This window comes from Salmo salar, chromosome 06 (genome assembly GCF_965601325.2).
Source record: "Salmo salar chromosome 06, fSalSal1, whole genome shotgun sequence".
NCBI lineage: Eukaryota > Metazoa > Chordata > Actinopteri > Salmoniformes > Salmonidae > Salmo > Salmo salar.
Window position 1 is genome coordinate 27,838,288 of NC_138296.1, and position 19,554 is coordinate 27,857,841.

Below are 19,554 nucleotides of genomic sequence, written 5' to 3' on the forward strand. Positions count from 1 at the left end.
ATAATGATCACCTTTTCCTCCCCAGCTCTTCTGGTCTTAGAAAGATTACTACCATATTTTCTAAGGTATTTGGACACCTCAAATGTAAAGAGCTCCCAGATGTTGCAATAAGATTTTTCTTCACAAGCCCTTTCCCAAAAGTGTGAAAGCAGATCTTTAACCTCAACTTAACTATATCATTATTTAATGACGAGCTATTTAGCTTCCAGTATGAGGCTCTACCAAGGTTAGTATAAGGGGTAAATATTTTAATATTACTGCAAGCGATGCTAGTAAATGTTCAGGCCAAGCGTCAGAATACAGAATACGCCTTCGCCCAATAACTCTTATGTGGGAGTCATGATGATCAAGGGCTTGTGGGGGACCATGGAGTGGATGCTACAGGACATCCTAGCAGAGGGTGGCGTAATTTCTCACACGGTTTCAGGTTCTACACACGGCTGCGCAGTGGATAGCGACTGTTGCTGAATGCGAACGGCTGCCATTTTGATCTGAAATAACTAGGATCTGTATTTCTTTGGCGCAATAATAAATGGTTTAACTTAGTAGATACAATAGCTTTTTGCTTTCAGTTTTGAGGCAAAATGCTTTCCGCAGCCCAGTTACTCGATGAGTTGATGGGTCGAGACAGAAACTTGGCCCCCGACGAGAAACGATGCAACGTACGCTGGGACCACGAGACCGTAAGTTAGTCACTTTGTTAGCTTTACCCAGCTCGCTGCAAACAATTTCGTCCGGTTCTTGTTTTCAGTGAGTCGTTTTATAGGTAGGTAGCTAACAAACTGACGTTGATATTGATGTGTTTGCTTAACGTAATAGCTGGCTACCTACATGATGCTCTCTAGCTAACAGCATCCTAACTAGCTATAAACTAACGACCGCTAGGGTCGGGTGTTAGCTAGCTAGGTAAGTTAACGCGTTAGCTACAATTGAGAACAGCATGTTCCTTCCAGGCCCAACCCCCCCTGACCCACGAATCCGCATTCAACATTAAACTAACGACCAACACTGGCCCTGTACTATAGCTAGCTAGATATTGTTATATAGTAGTTAATGAGTAACTTCGCCAACGACAACATACGAGTTTGCTAACGACGGCTAGCTACAGGTCCACTGACAACTGGGCTAGCTAGCTTGCTAAATAAAAACAAGTGGGTACTTTTAACGTTATTCGCAGACATCAACAGAATGTGAACCCATAATGGAGACAAACTAGCTAGCTGCGAATTTAAGTCAATATTGACATTTGTATTGGCTCAAAGTTAGACATTAGCTAGCTTAGTAACCTTGTGCTATGTTGTCAATGTAACGTTAGCTAGTTAATTAATCAAGTTGCATGAGTCTTGAGTCAAATCACATTTTATTGGTCGCATACACATATTTAGTAGCTGGGTGTAGCGAAATGCTTGTGTTCCTAGCTCCAACAGTGCAGTAATATCTAACAATATACACATCTAAAAAGTAATGTAACTTGCAGTACATTCGGAAAGTATTCATTTTTTACCCCTCAATCTACACACAATACCCCATAATTTTTTTTTTTTTGCAAATGTATTAACAATTTAAAAAAAATAACATTTACAGGGCTCCTGAGTGGCGCAGCGGTCTAAGGCACTGCGCCACTCGATTCCCATGGGGCCAGTACACAAAAAAAAATGCATGAAATGTATGTATTCACTACTGTAAGTCGCTCTGGATAAGAGCGTCTGCTAAATGACTAAAATGTAAATCTCAGTGCAAGAGGCGCCACTATAGTCCCTGGTTCGAATCCAGGCTTTATTACATCTGGCTGTGATTGGGAGTCCCATAGGGCGGCGCACAATTGGCCCAGCATCGTCTAGGCCCTCATTGTAAATAAGATTTTGTTCTTAACTGACTTGCCTAGTTAAATAAAAAAAAATAATAGAAAAGTATTCAGACTAGAGGTCGACCGATTAATCATCGGAATGGCCGATTTCAAGTTTTCATAATCGGTAATTGGTATTTTTGGACACCGATTTGCCTTTTAAATTTGTATTTATTTATTTTGCATTTATTTAACTAGGTAAGTCAGATAAGAACACATTCTTATTTTCAATGACGGCCTAGGAACGGTGGGTTAACTGCCTTGTTCAGGGGCAGAACGACACATTTTTACCTTGTCAGCTCGGGGATTCAATCTTGCAACCTTACGGTTAACTAGTCCAATGCTCTAACCTGCTTTACATTGCACTCCACGAGGAGCCTGCCTGTTACGCGAATGCAGTAAGAAGCCAAGGTAAGTTGCTAGCTAGCATTAAACTTATCTTATAAAAAACAATCAATCAATCATAATCACTAGTTAACTACACATGGTTGATGATATTACTAGTGTAGAAAAGGGCCATGGAGTTGGTGGAATAATCCTTTAATTCATTGCCACTTACTCAGCTGGGCCAGGGGCGCTTTAATTCGGTCAGGTGGAAATGTCCGACAGATCTCCACTACATAAAAGGAGGAAATCGCCATCGCCTGATCGCGCTGCTTTCTCTTCCTTCACTCCGTCTAATCCAGAAGTTCTGTGCGTCCATGAATCCACAAAAGTCCACAGACTCTGTTACCGTTCATCTGAACTTTCATCTGAACTATCTGTTGCGATCGGGAGAGTGGGACACCAGTTGTTTAGAGTTATTACCGCGGAGCGCGGCTTGGAGCGCACGCTCCATACATATTGTGTAATGTGAATGGTCAATGATCACGGCCCTACGGCTCATAATAGGCCAATTATGCAATTCATATGGTTAATATGTAATGAAATTACATGAAGACACTTGAAAGGGTGACATAAGAAAGTCATTGTTTGTTGAACTGATCGTCTCTGATATCCAACTAATGGTGATTATAGATTGAATAACCGATCACTGTTTGTATTATTCTTTCATGATCTATGATAAATAGTTACGAGCCTAAATTACTCACCGATGATTCCTATTGACTTATTAATGAACTGGATTGTTGAATTCCCTAAATGATGTTAATAATGAATGATTGTTATGATTAGATCTTTGTGATGATGGATTTGATTGGATACACGTTATTCTGTTTCCTTTGTTATGCAGCACAGACTACTCAGTAAATATACCACTTTATGGTTAAAGGAATTCCTGCCTCAGTCTCATCCATTCCTCTGTCACCTGACCCGTGACCACCTGTTCACCCTCACTGTCAGTCATCCTACCAGTCCAGCTACCCACGCAGATTCCACTAATCTTTCAACTAGTTTATCTAGCCTGTCCTGCGTTGCATATAATCGATGCGGTGCGCATTCGCGAAAAAGGACTGTCGTTGCTCCAACGTGTACCTAACCATGAACCTCAATGTCTTTCTTAAAATCAATACACAAGTATATATTTTTAAACCTGCATATTTAGTTAATATTGCCTGCTAACATTAATTTATTTTAACTAGGGAAAATGTGTCACCTCTTGCAACAGAGTCAGGGTATATGCAGCAGTTTGGGCCGCCTGGCTCGTTGCGAACTGTGAAGACTATTTCTTCCTAACAAAGACAGCCAACTTCGCCAAACGGGGGATGATTTAACAAAAGCGCATTTGCCAAAAAAGCACAATCGTTGCACGACTATACCTAACCATAAACATCAATGCCTTTCTTAAAATCAATACACAGAAGTATATATTTTTAAACCTGCGTATTTAGCTAAAAGAAATCCAGGTTAGCAGGCAATATTAACCAGGTGAAATGTTTCACTTCTCTTGCGTTCATTGCACGCAGAGTCAGGGTATATGCAACAGTTTGGGCCGCCTGGCTCGTTGCGAACTAATTTGCCAGAATTTTATGTAATTATGACATAACATTGAAGGTTGTGCAATGTAACAGGAATATTTAGACTTAGGGATTCCATCCGTTAGATAAAATACGGAACGGTTCCGTATTTCACTGAAAGAAAACGTTTTGTTTTCGACATGATAGTTTCCAGATTTGACCATATTAAATGACCTACGGCTCGTATTTCTGTATTTATTATATTATAATTAAGTCTATGATTTGATAGAGCAGTCTGACTGAGCGGTGGTGGGGACCAGCAGGCTCGTAAGCATTCATTCAAACAGCACTTTCGTGCGTTTTGCCAGCAGCTCTTAGCAATGCTTCAAGCATTGCGCTGTATATGACTTCAAGCCTATCAACTCCCAAGATTAGGCTGGTGTAACCGATGTGAAATGGCTAGCTAGTTAGCGGGGTGCGCGCTAATAGCGTTTCAAACGTCACTCGCTCTGAGACTTGGAGTAGTTGTTCCCCTTGCTCTGCATGGGTAACGCTGCTTCGAGGGGGGCTGTTGTCGATGTGTTCCTGGTTCGAGCCCAGGTAGGAGCGATGAGAGGGACAGAAGCTATACTGTTACCCTGGCAATACTAAAGTGCCTATAAGAACATCCAATAGTCAAAGGTATATGAAATACAAATCGTATAGAGAGAAATAGTCCTATAATTCCTATAATAACTACAACCTAAAACTTCTTACCTGGGAATATTGAAGACTCATGTTAAAAGGAACCACCAGCTTTCATATGTTCTCCTGTTCTGAGCAAGGAACTTAAACGTTAGCTTTCTTACATGGCACATATTGCACTTTTACTTTCTTCTTTTTGCATTATTTAAACCAAATTGAACATGTTTCATTATTTATTTGAGGCTAAATTGATTTTATTGATGTATTATATAAAAATACTGATTGTTATGAGAACTTGAAATCGGCCCTAATTAATCGGCCACTCCGATTAATCGGTTGACCTCTACTAGGATACTAAAGAGGCCTTTCTACTGACTGAAAAACACAAAGAAAGATGCCCAGGGTTCCTGCTCATCTGTGCGAATGTGCCTTAGGCATGCTGCAAGGAGGCATGAGGACTGCAGATGTGGCCAGGGCAATAAATTGCAATGTCCGTACTGTGAGACGCCTAAGACAGGACGGACAGCTGATCGTCTTCGCAGTGGCAGACCACGTGTAACAACACCTGCACAGGATCGGTACATCCGAACATCACACCTGCGGGACAGGTACAGGATGGCAACAACAACTGCCCGAGTTAGTGCTCAGACTGTCCGCAATAGGCTGCGAGAGCCTGGACTGAGGGCTTGTAGGCCTGTTGTCTGGTGAGGACCTGCCTTACATCACAGGCAACAACGTCGCCTATGGGCACAAACCCACCGTTGCTGGACCAGACAGGACTGGTGAAAAGTGCTCTTCACTGACGAGTCACGGTTTTGTCTCACTGGGGGTGATGGTTGGATTCGCGTTTATCATTACACCAAGGCCTGTACTCTGGAGCGGGATCGATTTGGAGGTGGAGGGTCCGTCATGGTCTGGGGCGGTGTGTCACAGCATTATCGGACTGAGCTTGTCATTGCAGGCAATCTCAACGCTGTGCATTACAGGGAAGACATCCTCCTTCCTCATGTGGTACCCTTCCTGCAGGCTCATCCGGACATGACCTTCCAGCAATGCAATGCCACCAGCCATACTGCTCGTTCTGTGCGTCAGTGTTCTGCCATGGCCAGCGAAGAGCCTGGATCTCAACACATCTAGGACGTGTTGGATCGGAGGGTGAGGGCTAGGGCCACCACCCCCCCCCCCCCCCAAAATACTTATTTCCCTCATTAAAATGCAAATCAATTTATAACATTTTTGACAAGCGTTTTTTCTGGATTTTTTTTGTTGTTATTCTGTCTCTCACTGTTCAAATAAACCTAACATTAAAATTATAGACTGATCATTTCTTTGTCAGTGGGCAAACGTCCAAAATCAGCAGGGGATCAAATACTTTTTTCCCCTCACTGTATTGTGTAACATGAAGTCCTATGAGTGCTATCTGATGAAGATCATCAAAGGTTAGTGATTAATTTTATCTCTATTTCTGCTTTTTGTGACTCCTCTCTTTGGCTGGAAAATGGCTATGTTTTTTTTTGACTAGGTGCTGACCTAACAGAATCGCTTGGTGTGCTTTCGCTGTAAAGCCTTTTTGAAATCGGACACTGTGGTTAGATGAATGAGAATCTTATCTTTAAAATGGTGTATAATACTTCTTTGTTTGAGAGATTTTAATTATGAGATTTTTGCTGTTTTGAATTTGGCACTCTGCACTTTCACTGGCTGTTGTCATATCGATCCCGTTAACGGAATTTCGGCCGTAAGACGTTAATTGAATTTACCACAGGTGGACTCCAATCACATTGTAGAAACAGCTCAATGATGATCAATGGAAACCGGATGCAACTGAGCTCAATTTTGAGTCTCAAAGCGAAGGGTCTGAATGCTTATTTAAATAAGGTATTTCTGTTTTTTGTGTATTTTTATGCAGCCTTTTCTAAACCTGTTTTTGCTTTGTCGTTGTGGTATTGTGTGTAGATTGAGGGGATGTTCTGTTCATTTAATCCATTTTAGAATAAGGCTGTAACGTTACAAAATGTGAAAAAAGTGAAGGTCAGAGCACTTTCCGAACGCACTGTATGTGTGTATGTTGGGCCAAATGGTTACCACTAAAAAGATTAGAATTGGCATTATTACCAAAGCAAAGGTCACTAGCTACTAATCTTGTTCATCAGTGTGATTAGGCTAATCAATGTTTGAAGATGCATGTTTGATAGGAGATCCATGTTGCATTTCCCAACCAGTTTTCAAGCAACATTTCTGGCAGGCCCGGCATTGAAGAGGTTTTGGGTTTTGTGGCTTCAGTGTTTCCCAAAATCATGCATCTGTTGGCTCACTAATGACGTGGCTTATCCTTTCTCCCTTCCCTTGCAGACCTGTAAGTACTATCTCTGTGGATTCTGCCCTGCAGAATTATTCACAAACACCCGGTCTGACTTGGGTCCCTGTGAAAAAATCCACGATGAAAACCTTAGGAAAATGTAAGTTTTACCCTTTTTCCCATCACTTTTTGTTGTTTGTGTTATAATTAAGCAATAAGGCCCGAGGGGCTGTGGAATATTGCGAATATACCACGTCTTACGTCTGTTCTTAGGGACGACACAAAGCAGTGTTCCTGGATAGAGCCGTTAGCCATGGTATATTGGCCATATACCACACCCCCTGAGGCCTTATTGCTATTATAAACTGGTTACCGATGTAATTAGAAAAGTAAACAAGTCATTTTGTATTGTACCTGTGGTATATTTAAGTAATAAGGCCTGGGGGGTGTGGTATATGGACAATATACCACGACTAAGGGCTGTTCTTAAACTAATATCACATGTCTATAGCGTATAACATGGAATAACAGGTGTATAACTCCCTTTTCATCCCTATGTGCACCAGGTATGAGAAGAGCTCCCGGTTCATGAAGGAGGGCTATGAGAGGGACTTCCTACGCTACCTGCAGTCTCTCCTGGCCGAGGTGGAGAGGAGGATCCGCAGGGGCCACGCCCGTCTGGCCCTGTCGCAGGCCCAGCAGGCCGCAGGAGTAAGAATACATATAGATATACTCAGTCAATGCCCATAGGTTCACCACTATAGAGAACACAGAACTCAACATGGAAACCTAGGCCAACCCTTGTATTTGGTTTGTCATGTTCATCAATGTTGTTAGATTATGCTGACTGGACCTTCTCTTTCTCCAGCAGGGGCCTGGTGGTCCTGTGGGGAAGAACGAGGAGAAAGCTACAGTCCTGACAGAGAAGATCGAGGACCTAGTCATGCAGGTGAGCTGCCTGGGTTTACTGAAACATTACATTCCACCATCTAGCACAATTACAGTTGAAGTGGGAAGTTTACATACACTTCGGTTGGAGTCATTTAAAACTCGTTTTTCAACCACTCCACAAATGTCTTGTTAACAAACTATAGTTTTGGCAAGTCGGTTAGGACATCTACTTTGTGCATGACACAAGTCATTTTTCCAACAATTGTTTACAGACAGATTATTTCACTTATAATTCACTGTATCACAATTCCAGTGGGTCAGAAGTTTACATACACTAAGTTCACTGTGCCTTTAAATAGCTTTGAAAATTCCAGAAAATGATGTCATGGCTTTAGAAGCTTGTGATAGGCTAATTGACATCATTTGAGTCAATTGGAGGTGTGCCTATGGATGTATTTCAAGGACTATCTTCAAACGCAGTGCCTCTTTGCTTGACATCATTGGAAAATCAAAAGAAATCAGCCAAGACCTCAGAAGAAATTTGTAGACCTCCACAAGTCTGGTTCATCCTTGGGAGCAATTTCCAAACGCCTGAAAGTACCATGTTCATCTGTACAAACAATAGTACGCAACTATAAACACCATGGGACCAGACAGCTTTTATACCACTCAGGAAGGAGACGCGCTCTGTCTCCTAGAGATGAACGTACTTTGGTGCAAAAAGTGCAAATCAATCCCAGAACAACAGCAAAGGACCTTGTGAAGATGCTGGAGAATACTGGTACAAAAGTATCTATCCACAGTCAAACAAGTCCTATATCGACATAACCTGAAAGGCTGCTCAGCAAGGAAGAAGCCACTGCTCCAAAACCACCACAAAAAAGCCAGAGTACAGTTTGCAACTGCACATGGGGACAAGGATCTTACTTTTTGGAGAATTGTCTTCTTGTCTGATGAAACAAAAATAAAACTGTTTGGCCATAATGACCATTTTATGTTTGGAGGAAAAAGGGGAGGCTTGCAAGCTGAAGAACACCATCCCAACCGTTAAGCATGGGGGTGGCAGCATCATGTTGTGGGGGTGCTTTGCTGCAGGAGGGACTGGTGCACTTCACAAAATAGATGGCAAAATTATGTGGATATATTGAAGCAACATCTCAAGACATCAGTCAGGAAGTTAAAGCTTGGTCGCAAATGTGTCTTCCAAATGGACAATGACCCCAAGCATACTTCCAAAGTTGTGGCAAAATGGCTTAAGGACAACACAGTCAAGGTATTGGAGTGGCAATCACAAAGCCCTGACCTCAATCCTATAGAAAATGTGTGGGCAGAACTGAAAAAGCGTGTGCGAGCAAGGAGGCCTATAAACCTGACTCAGTTACACCAGCTCTGTCAGGAGGAATGGGCCAAAATTCACCCAACATATTGTGGGAAGCTTGTGGAAGGCTACCTGAAACGTTTGACCCAAGTTAAACAATTTAAAGGCAATGCTATCAAATACTAATTGAGTGTACGTAAACTTCTGACCCACTGGGAATGTAATGAAAGAAATAAAAGCTGAAATAAATAATTCTCTCTACTATTATTCTAACATTTCACATTCTTAAAATAAAGCGGTGATCCTAACTGACCTTAGACACTGAACTTTTACTAGGATTAAATGTCAGGAATTGTGAAAAACTGAGTTTAAATGTATTTGGCTAAGGTGTACATGGACCCTGAACTACCGTTCAAAAGTTTGGGGTCACCTAGAAATGTCCTTGTTTTTGAAAGAGAACCACATTTTGGTCCATTAAAATTACATCAAATTGGACAGACATACAGTGTAGACATTTTTTTCTTTTCTTTTTTTCTTTAATAAACAAGGACATTTCTAAGTGACCCCAAACTTTTGAACTGTAGTGTACATGCATCCATCATGTGAAAGCCTACATTCATGCAGGACACATACTCTGGAGGGAGTAAGTTGTTTTCTATGTCAACAAAGTTGCCGTTTGTATGTGCTGTGTTCAGATTGAGGAGTTGGGCTCTGAGGGCAGAGTGGAGGAGGCCCAGGGGATGATGAAACTGGTGGAACAGCTAAAGGATGAGAGAGAGCTGCTCAGCTCCACCCCCTCGGTGAGTTACTCCCGGTTCTTTCTCACTCCATCAGCATTGATCAACTCAGTTATCTATTTAGTAAGCCTTTTGTATGAATTCAATACCGTGAACTAAACCTGGGGATGAATATGTTTTTGGTTGAAAGTGCTCTACTTGTAAAACTAAAAGTCATCCTGATTGATTCCAGACGATTGAGACCTTTGCGGCCCAGGAGAAACAGATGGAGGTGTGTGAGGTGTGCGGTGCGTTCCTCATTGTGGGAGACGCCCAGTCCCGGGTGGATGACCACCTGATGGGCAAGCAGCACATGGGCTACGCCAAGATCAAGTCCACCGTGGAGGAGCTCAAGGTAAGTCCTTAAGTTTGAAGGATTGTTCACTCCCAAGTCAGTTTGTTTGTCAAGATTCCATATATGCCATTTGTTGTACTGTATGCTTTAATACCCATGAAAAGGAAGTATAATTTAATCATTTTGACTGTTGCTGTTTTGAAAGACCAGTAGGTTGATATTGCTGATGCAGAAGAACATTCGGTCATATAATTGAATTGTTCGTGATAAGTCATGAATGAATGATTTTCTGTTAAGGAGAAGTTAAATCGGCGATCCGAAGACCCCGCCGGAGAAGACAAGGGAGAGCTAGAAAGCAAGGACTGGGAGCGTGAGAGGGAGGAGAGGGAGACTAAGCGCAAGTTGGAAGAGGAGGAGAAAGAGCGCGAGAAGGAGAAAGAGCGCGAGAAGGAGAAGGAGAAAGAGAGGGAGCGAGTGAAGGAGCGGGAGAAGGAGAGGGAGCGAGAGAGGGAGAAGAGAGGAAGGAGGAGCCACTCGAACAGCCGCCACTCCAGCCGGGCGTCGGACCGTAAGAGGAGTCGTTCCCGGGAACGCCGGCGGTCCAGGAGCAAGGAGAGGGAGCGCAAACGTAGCAGGTACTGTACTGCATGGCACGTAGACTAGTTGTGTGGCTGATTCATGCTATAGGCCGACCCCCAACTGTACTGTGCTGGCTCGTTCATTTTCCTTTCAAATTGTCTTTTCCAGCACGGTCCCAGCAACTATGGTGGATGCTTAACCCATAAGAGTCTAAGCCGGGGGAGGGGGTCTACTAAGCTATAAGGAATTGTGTTAAGGTCATACCAAAGATCATTTTGCTATTTGATTTGCTATTTTAAGACCCCTTGTATCACACTTTTAGTTTTATGTTAAACGTATTTGATTAAAAAAAATGTTGCCTTACTGCTATTAGCCTTTACGAACGCATTGAATAACAGATTCACTACATGGAACAACAAATAGTCCCAAAAAGACATCTAAAGAAAGTTTGTTCTGAAGTGTCTGTCCTACATCTGAGAGATTATTATTATTTTTTTAAACATGTATTTAACACCTTATTTTTCTCCATATATACTTCCATAAATGTTTTCAACTGGTACGGGTGGTCCATCAGACCAGTCTTGAGGCCTGTGGGCATCTTAGAGCAGAACAACAGACATGTTCCTGAGAGTCTCACCTTTACATAATAGTGTGTAGCCCAAACTGTTTGGACGCTACAGACAGAAGTTGGCAGATTGGCTGTAATGACTTCTGACGAGTCAGTCCCAAGACGCTTGTGGGGATCGTAGAGCAAAACGGAGAACATCACCGTGTTCATGCCAGTCTCATCTTTCCATAGAGTGGTCATAATAGTTCGGATGCTACAGACGATTTTGTGAGGAGACCGATTTTTCGGGATGCCTCATGGTCTGACAAACACCGCTCTAGCTCTGTCACCTTTCACCACAGATGCGGAAGTGTTACAAAGGCGGATGCAGTGGATTGAGACACATCCATTGCAAAAACAACATATCTACCTTAATCTGAAATATTTTTCTGGAGATATTATTATTATTCTAATTAGTTTTCCGCGGGGTGGGGACATTGACCTTAGGGGGTTAACCAGCCCAGTACAGCTCTGCCTGGCCCTATAATGTTAATCAGGGATCACAGTTCATGTGTTTGTGAAAAACTCTCACTCGTTGAAAGTTCCATTGCTCTGCTCTTGAGTGTGTCGTGGATTAACATGTTCCTGTGTCCTGTGTTTTTCCACAGAAGCCGGGACAGGGACCGGGAGAGGCGGCGCAGCCGGGAGCGTTCGGACAGGAAACGGCGCTCCCGCAGCCGGGAGAGGAAGAGGTCCCGCAGCTCCGAGCGCAAGTCTCACCGCCACCGGAGCCGCAGCCGGGACAAGGACAGGACGTCCAGAGACAAAGGTGAGACATGGGACGAATTGGCACATTCAAACACATTTAGAATAATCACAACTCCGATCTTGCAGGTTTCTTGCAGCAATAGCAGTTTTTTTTCATAATCGAAAAGGGGCTTAGGTGGTGGGCGTGGCAATGGGTGCGGTCCATCCGTCGGAGTGGCTGAATTTTAGTGAACATTTTAGAGGCGGTGTAGAGAAATGTTTGAATTTAACTTCTATGGGATAGCGTCCCACCTGTGGGACACACTATTCAACAGCCAGTGAAATAGCATGGCGTGAAATACAAAACAGCAAAAATCTCATAATTTCATTTTCTCAAACAATCAACTATTTTACACCATTTTAAAGAAACTTCTTGTTAATCTAACCAGATTGTCCGATTTCAAAAAGGCTTTACGGCGAAAGCATAAAATTAGATTGTTAGGACATAAACTTCACAACAAAAACCACACAGCCATTTTCCAAGCAAGGACATGCATCACAAAAACCAAAAATACAGCTAAAATATTCACTAACCTTTGATCTTCATCAGATGCCACTCATAGGACTTCATGTTACACAATACATATATGTTTTGCTCGATAAAGTTCATTCATATTTATATCCAAAAACCCCATTTTACATTTGCGCGTGATGTTCAGAAAATGTATTCCCACCAAAACCGCCGGTGAATGAGCACATCAATTTACAAAAATACTCATCATAAACGTTGATAAAATTTAAAACAGTTATTGAAAGAATTATAGATATACTTCTTCTTAACTTCTTTGGGAAAGGGGGCAGTATTTTCACGGCCGGATAAAAAATGTACCCGATTTAATCTGGTTACTACTCCTGCCCAGAAACTAGAATATGCATATAAGTAGATTTGGATAAAAAAACACTCTAAAGTTTCTAAAACTGTTTGAATGGTGTCTGTGGGTATAACAGAACTCATATGGCAGGCCAAAACCTGAGAAGATTCCATGCAGGAAGTGCCCTGTCTGACAATTTGTTGTCCTTCTGCTACATCTCTATCGAAATTATAGCATCTGTGTAATGTGACACTTTCTAAGGCTTCCATTGGCTCTCTAAAGCCTCCAGAAAGTGGAATGGGGTGTCTGCTGTTTCTGGGCAAAGTATAGGAGCAGAGTTTGTAAGTGGTCAGCCTGGGGACAGTGAGACTGGAGATGAGCGGTCACGAGAACTCGCCATGTTTTTCTTTCAGTCTTTGAATGAATACAACGTTGCCCGGTTGGAATATTATCGCTATTTTACAAGAACAATTGCATAAAAATTGATTTTAAACAGCGTTTGACATGCTTCTAAGTACGGTAATGGAATATTTTGAATTTTTTTGTCACTAAATGCGCTCGCGCGTTACCCTTCGGATAGTGACCTGAACGCACGAACAAAACGGAGGTATTTGGATATAACTATGGATTAGTTGGAACCAAAACAACATTTGTTGTAGAAGTCCTGGGAGGGGCATTCTGACGAAGAACAGCAAAGGTAATCCAATTTTTCTAATAGTAATTCTGAGTTTAGGTGACCCCGAAGTTGGCGCATGTCAAAATAGCTAGCCGTGATGGCCGAGCTATGTACTCAGAATATTGCAAAATGTGCTTTCGCCGAAAAGCTATTTAAAATCGGACACAGCGATTGCATAAAGGAGTTCTGTATCTATAATTCTTAAAATAATTATGTATTTTGTCAACGTTTATCATGAGTAATTTTGTAAATTCACTGGAAGTTTTCGGTGGGTATGCTAGTTCTGAACATCACATGCTAATGTAAAAAGCAGTTTTTTGATAGAAATATGAACTTGAATGAACAAAACATGCATGTATTTTATAACAATGTCCTAGGAGTGTCATCTGATGAAGATCATCAAAGGTTAGTGCTGCATTTAGCTGTGGTTTGGGTTTATGTAACATATATGCTTGCTTGGAAAATGGCTGTGATTATTTGTGTCTATGAACTCTCGTAACATAATCGAATGTTTTGCTTTCGCTGTAAAGCCTTTTTGAAATCGGACAATGTGGTTAGATTAACGAGAGTCTTATCTTTAAAATGGTGTCAAATAGTTGATGGTTTGAGAAAATTGAATTGTGGTATTTTAGTTGGTTTTATATTTCGAGCCGTGCGACGCTGTTGGCTAGCGGAACATCTGTCCTCAACAGGTTAATGCAACCGCTGTGTCAGATTTTAAAATAGCTTTACGGAGAAAGCACATTTTTCAATATTCTGAAGACATAGCTCAGCCATCAAAGCAAGCTATACAGATACCCGCCAAGTTCTGGGGTCAACTAAACTCAGAATTAGTATTAGAAATATTCTCTTACCTTTGCTGATCTTCGTCAGAATGCACTCCCAGGACTCCTACTTCCACAAGAAATGTTATTTTTGTTCGAAATACTCAATATTTATGTCCAAATACCTCTGTTTTGTTCGTGCGTTCAGATCACTATCCAAAGGCGGCATGCGCGAGCGTAAATCCAGACACGAAAAGTCAAATAGTTCCATTACCGTTCGTAGAAACATGTCAAACGTTGTTTACAATCAATCCTTAGGGTCTTTTTAACATAAAACGTTGATAATATTCCAACCGGACAATAGCGTATTCATTACAGAGGAAAAAGAAGGAGCGGCGTGCCAAATGTGCCTGCGCAGTAAACAACTCACTGGTCCCAGGCAGTCCACTCATTGACTGAGCTCCTAGTTTCTGCCCAGTAACAGGAGAAGGATGAAACACCTTTCTAAAGGCTGTTGACAGCCAATGGAAGCCTTAGGAAGTGCAACGTGACCCCACAGACACTGTAGTTTCGATAGGGATTCAAAAGAACTACAATTCTCAGATTTCCCACTTCCTGGGTGGATTTTTCTCAGGTTTTTGCCTGCCATATGAGTTCTGTTATACTCAGACATTATTCAAACAGTTTTAGAAACTTCAGAGTGTTTTCTATCAATCTACAAATTATATGCAAATATTTCACTCTGGGCTCGAGTATTAGGCAGTTTACTCTGGGCAGGCTTTTCATCTGAAAATGAAAATACTGCCCCTTATACCTTAAGTTAAGTGAATTTCTTAGTTATACAAATTTCCCCATTGAGCTGCGAGAAAATGTTTGTTTTAAAGCTAATTTCCTGCCATTATATTCATTTTGCCATTGCTAATGCGGTGTTCTTTTACTCAAACATAAAATCAATACTGCTAAATTCATATTTTTTTCTTCAATTCTCCTCGACTGTCTGGCTTTTCTTTTGGTGATTGTTAGATCTCAAAGACTATTAAAAAAAGTATTATTTTCCATTATTTATTCTAAATACTTTATATCTGGTTTGTCGTTTAAGTTTACACTGAAAGCGGTTTCCATCCCTAAAATGTATAAAATAAATATACTTTTTTACACTGTTTGGACTTAGGTGGCCTGAAAAACACTTAGGCGGCCCGCCTAAAGATTTAAATGGCAGAAGAATCCCTGACTGGGCCTTTTACCCACGTTTGGTTTAGTGACTCCACACTTGTGATTGAGCTGGTGATGCAACAACATTTGGACCATAATGGTCCCTACCGAATTCACAAATGTGATCTGAAGTGTGTCCTACTCTAGAAGTCTTTGACATGACTCTGTTTCATACCTCCATCCCTCCCAGAGCGTAAGGAGCCGGAGGAGAGGAGGAGCAGCTCCAAGAAGGACGAGGTGTTAGAGGAAGACAAGCCTTCCTCTGACGTGGCCAAGCCTGGGCCCGTGGAGGCTGAGGCTCCTGCCTCCACTCTGGGCCTGGCCCTTCTGGCCAGGGTCAACGGGGCTGCTCAAGACGACCTCCATTCTGAAGGTGACACTCAGTCCAATTAAAACTGATCTGATAGGACCTCAGATCAGGCTCAGGTAAGTGCGCCCTCCCCCGTCATCCTGGCTCTCAAAACACACACCCCTCCCCCATATTCCCTCTCAAACCTCCCCCTCCTGTTCTCCTCTCCCCTGTTTACTTTCAGTTCTATTGCCTTTGATTTGTATGTTGTATCTTTATCCTGTTGTTTTGGATATAGTGCATCGTAAGTATGCACTGAAGATGGAGCTAGACCGATGAGAGAAGAAGGTAGAAACAGAGGTCACAAAGCCCAGAGGGAAAGACCAGTGTAGTCCTGAAAAACATACCTGGAGGTACCCCTCGTTTTGTATCGGTTATATACATGCATACATATTATATATCTCTATTTTGTCTATTGGACAAAAATCTCTTACAAATTTAAATCCAAGCATTTCTTTCTGCCTGTATTGCCTCTTGTATATTTTTTTTCTCTTCAGTGATGGTGGCCGTAACCATGTCTTTTCATTTGTCGATTTTCATAGCCTATATTGAATGTATTAAAGTGACTGTTTGTCTAGATATGTGGACATGTATCCACACATAGACACTGCATTTTACAGATACTTTAAAAGTAAAGTGAAGCTATATATGGAAGGATCCGTACTATTTCTTTGACCTACTGAATGCACAGTCTAAAACCATTTTTTTTCTCCCACTGCCATGGATATTGTGTTCTATATACAGCTCACTGTTCTCTGATATGCATTGTATTGTAACACAGTGTGTTGGTTAGCATTGGGCTGATGATGGAAGGGTAGGGGTTAATGAATGATTGCAGCTGACTTCCATACCTCACACAGCGTTGGTGTTGAGTGAGTGAGCGACCTCATGAAAGAAAAAGGCAAATTAATAAACCCTCAAGGATCAAACTGTCAAACTATTCAGGTACTCACCCAGGTACTCCTTTCTCTACCCACATCCATTTCTACTGAATGCTGTTGCCTGTGAGCCTACTGCTCTTTATCATGACTAAAGCTTGATGTGTATTGTTTCTCCTTTTGTTTTTTTGTTTTTGTTTCATCTTTTAAAGGTGTTGTTTTTGTGAAGTATTTATTATCAGGAAGTGATGATGATAAGAGGTACAGGTCAACTTGTTTGATATCCTCCAGCTGTCTAGTTTAATTAGATTTGATGCTAATTAGTGAACCTGCCTTTCAAGACTTCATTGACTTTGAAAGTGTACCAATTTATATTATTTACATGCTGTTGATTGGATTTTTTTTTTTTTTTGACCCATGTTTGATATCGATGGTTATATCGATATCATCCAACTAACATTCCTCAGTTTAGGTTTGTCTACAGTTCATTTTATGGTAAAGGGGATATCAAGCAGGTTCCATAATCTCAAAATAGGATGGTTAAAACTTTAAAGTTGAGTTCTATTGCCTTATACTGTGTCCCAAACTGAGTGTGAAGAGCAGGGTGGCCATCGTCAGCTAATGTCCACTAACATTAAAGAGCTGTTGGAGAAACGTCCACACAATGCCACGATGTTCCCTGCTCCAAAAATGCAATTTAGTTTTCCCCAACGTTTGCTAGTTTTAGTTTATTTTCCAGTTCGTTAGATTAGTTACCATTCCTCTGTGACATGTCTGTAGGGGGATTTCTATTAATGAGAAATATCTATGTATGTTTATGTATAGTTGATGATAACAGCTTGTGGCTGCTACAAGCTGTGTTACCAGGATCTTTGCTAATGTGTCACCTCTTTGACCGTTTGTGCACCCCAGGGGATGCTGGGAAATCTGGAGGAGGAAGATCTGAAGACCACCTGTCACTCCACCCTGAACCTGTCTCTGCGCTGCTTAAAACAAGGTGAACCACAGATGTAGTGGCTTATTAAAACAACTGTGACATCTAAGTCACAACAAAAGACGTGTGTAAGGTGCCCTCTGTCCTGTTGTTTTGAAGATCACATTTTTAGCGCAGGACCAGACATTCTTCATTCAGTTTTCTGTTGTATTTTTTTCCTTCATCGTTTCTGATATAAAGGACCTTGTCTAGTAGCTGCTGAGGTAGAATGGTACATTAAGGCTTTTATCTATGTTCTGTTTCTCATGCAGTTATGACAAATAAAAACCGTGCTTGTTTTGGTTTGTAATGTCAGGTTTCCACGGTTTGACCTTTTTGGGAAAATCAGTTGTAAAATCAGTTCGGGAAGTGTTTGTACAATGTTAATCAGGAGCATCTCACTCTTCTCTCTCTGCTTTCCACCCACCAGATCTCACACCCACTGACTGATCTCTAGCCCCTTACTGTAAAATATAGTGAGATTTAATTGAGCTTTTTTTGTTCTGATTTTAAACCTGTTCATCTTGATCAATAAAAAGAGCTTGAATGATGTCTGTGGATTTGTTTGACTCTTGTTAGGAGTGCTGATTTAGGGTCAGTTTTGCTTTTTAAGTCCTAATAAATAAGAGGTTGGAACTGATCCTGACAAATCAGCATTTCTACTCAGAGATGCTTTGTGAATACAGACCCTGGCTCATTAGAATCTACTTCAGAGGATGAGCCCCACTGGGTCTGTATAAAACCTAGAGATTTTCATTAATCAACGGTAGCTGACTCGCACTCCATCTTTGTCTCTTTCACTTGCTCTGTCTTTTTGGGGCGGCAGGTAGCCTAGTGGTTAAGCAACTGACTAGGTATTCCCTGTCTACCATCCAGCATCAAGATAGGAGCTAGATAACTGAGGGAGTTTGGTCTGATTATGGTCCTAATAAGGATACCTTACCAGCCTCTCGCTCTTCCCTGGATCACACTTTAGGGCCGACCTGAACCCCACTGTGCTGGCTCAGATATTGTCTTTTCACACTCCTTTCCAGCACGGTTCCAGCAACTATAGTGAATGTGTAACCAGGCCAGCCCAGTAGCCTACAGCTTGGCTCAGTCTGGCCTTTTTATTAGTGTGATTTCGGCTTTTCAGTCTCAGAACTGACCTTGTCAACCCAGCAGGCAATTAGACAACGCAGCGGGCGATTCCAGACCTGATCAGAGCAGTGTAATTAATAATTAAGGGTGGTGGGGTCAGTGTACAGGCTGGGTTTGTGCCTGCCTCCTGTGGCTGGTCTGAGTAAGCACTGGAGCCCAGCCAACTGCTTAAGGATTAGTGCCAAGGTCTAAGTGATTGTACTGGGTGTAGACTGCACCTGCCTCTTCCAGAGGGGAATTTGGTCTAGGGCTTGGAGTTTTCCTAGGCCGGGTCTTGTGGTCAGAAGGAACGTCTTTGCCCGACTGATGATAAATCGTGATTAGGACCGAAAGGTTTCCCTAACCAAGTGACCTGCAGGCCATAAAGTATTAGGAATTAAGAATATTTGATTAAACAATTCAAAACCGTACCTAATAACACATATTAAACACTGATAGCAATTGTTTTATCACAGAGACAAGGGCCGGAATCATAAACTCAGCAAAAAAAGAAACGTCCCTTTTTTAGGACCCTGTCTTTCAAAGATAATTTGTAAAAATCCAAATAACTTCACAGATCTTCATTGTAAAGGGTTTAAACATCATTTCCCATGCTTGTTCAATGAACCATAAACAGTTAATGAACATGCACCTGTGGAACGGTCGTTAAGACACTAACAGCTTACAGACGGTAGGCAATTAAGGTCATAGTTATGAAAACCTAGGACACTAAAGAGGCCTTTCTACTGACTCTGGAAAAACACCAAAAGAAAGATGCCCAGGGTCCCTGCTCATCTGCGTGAACGTGCCTTAGGCATGCTTCAAGGAACCATG

General features: G+C 41.8%; 1 protein-coding gene across 4 annotated transcripts; it reads left to right on the plus strand.

Annotated features, from left to right (window-relative positions):
* Positions 1-408: 408 nt before the first annotated feature.
* Positions 409-18,151, plus strand: crop (Cisplatin resistance-associated overexpressed protein). Of its 4 annotated transcripts, none has more exons than XM_045719501.2 (10): positions 409-683; positions 6,778-6,884; positions 7,291-7,435; positions 7,593-7,673; positions 9,629-9,733; positions 9,903-10,064; positions 10,302-10,639; positions 11,799-11,959; positions 15,592-15,827; positions 17,541-18,151. In XM_045719501.2, the coding sequence occupies exons 1-9, from the start codon at positions 585-587 to the stop codon at positions 15,792-15,794; spliced, it is 1,401 nt and encodes a 466-aa protein (XP_045575457.2). In that variant the 5' UTR covers positions 409-584; the 3' UTR covers positions 15,795-15,827; positions 17,541-18,151.
* The last annotated feature ends 1,403 nt before the right edge of the window (positions 18,152-19,554 follow it).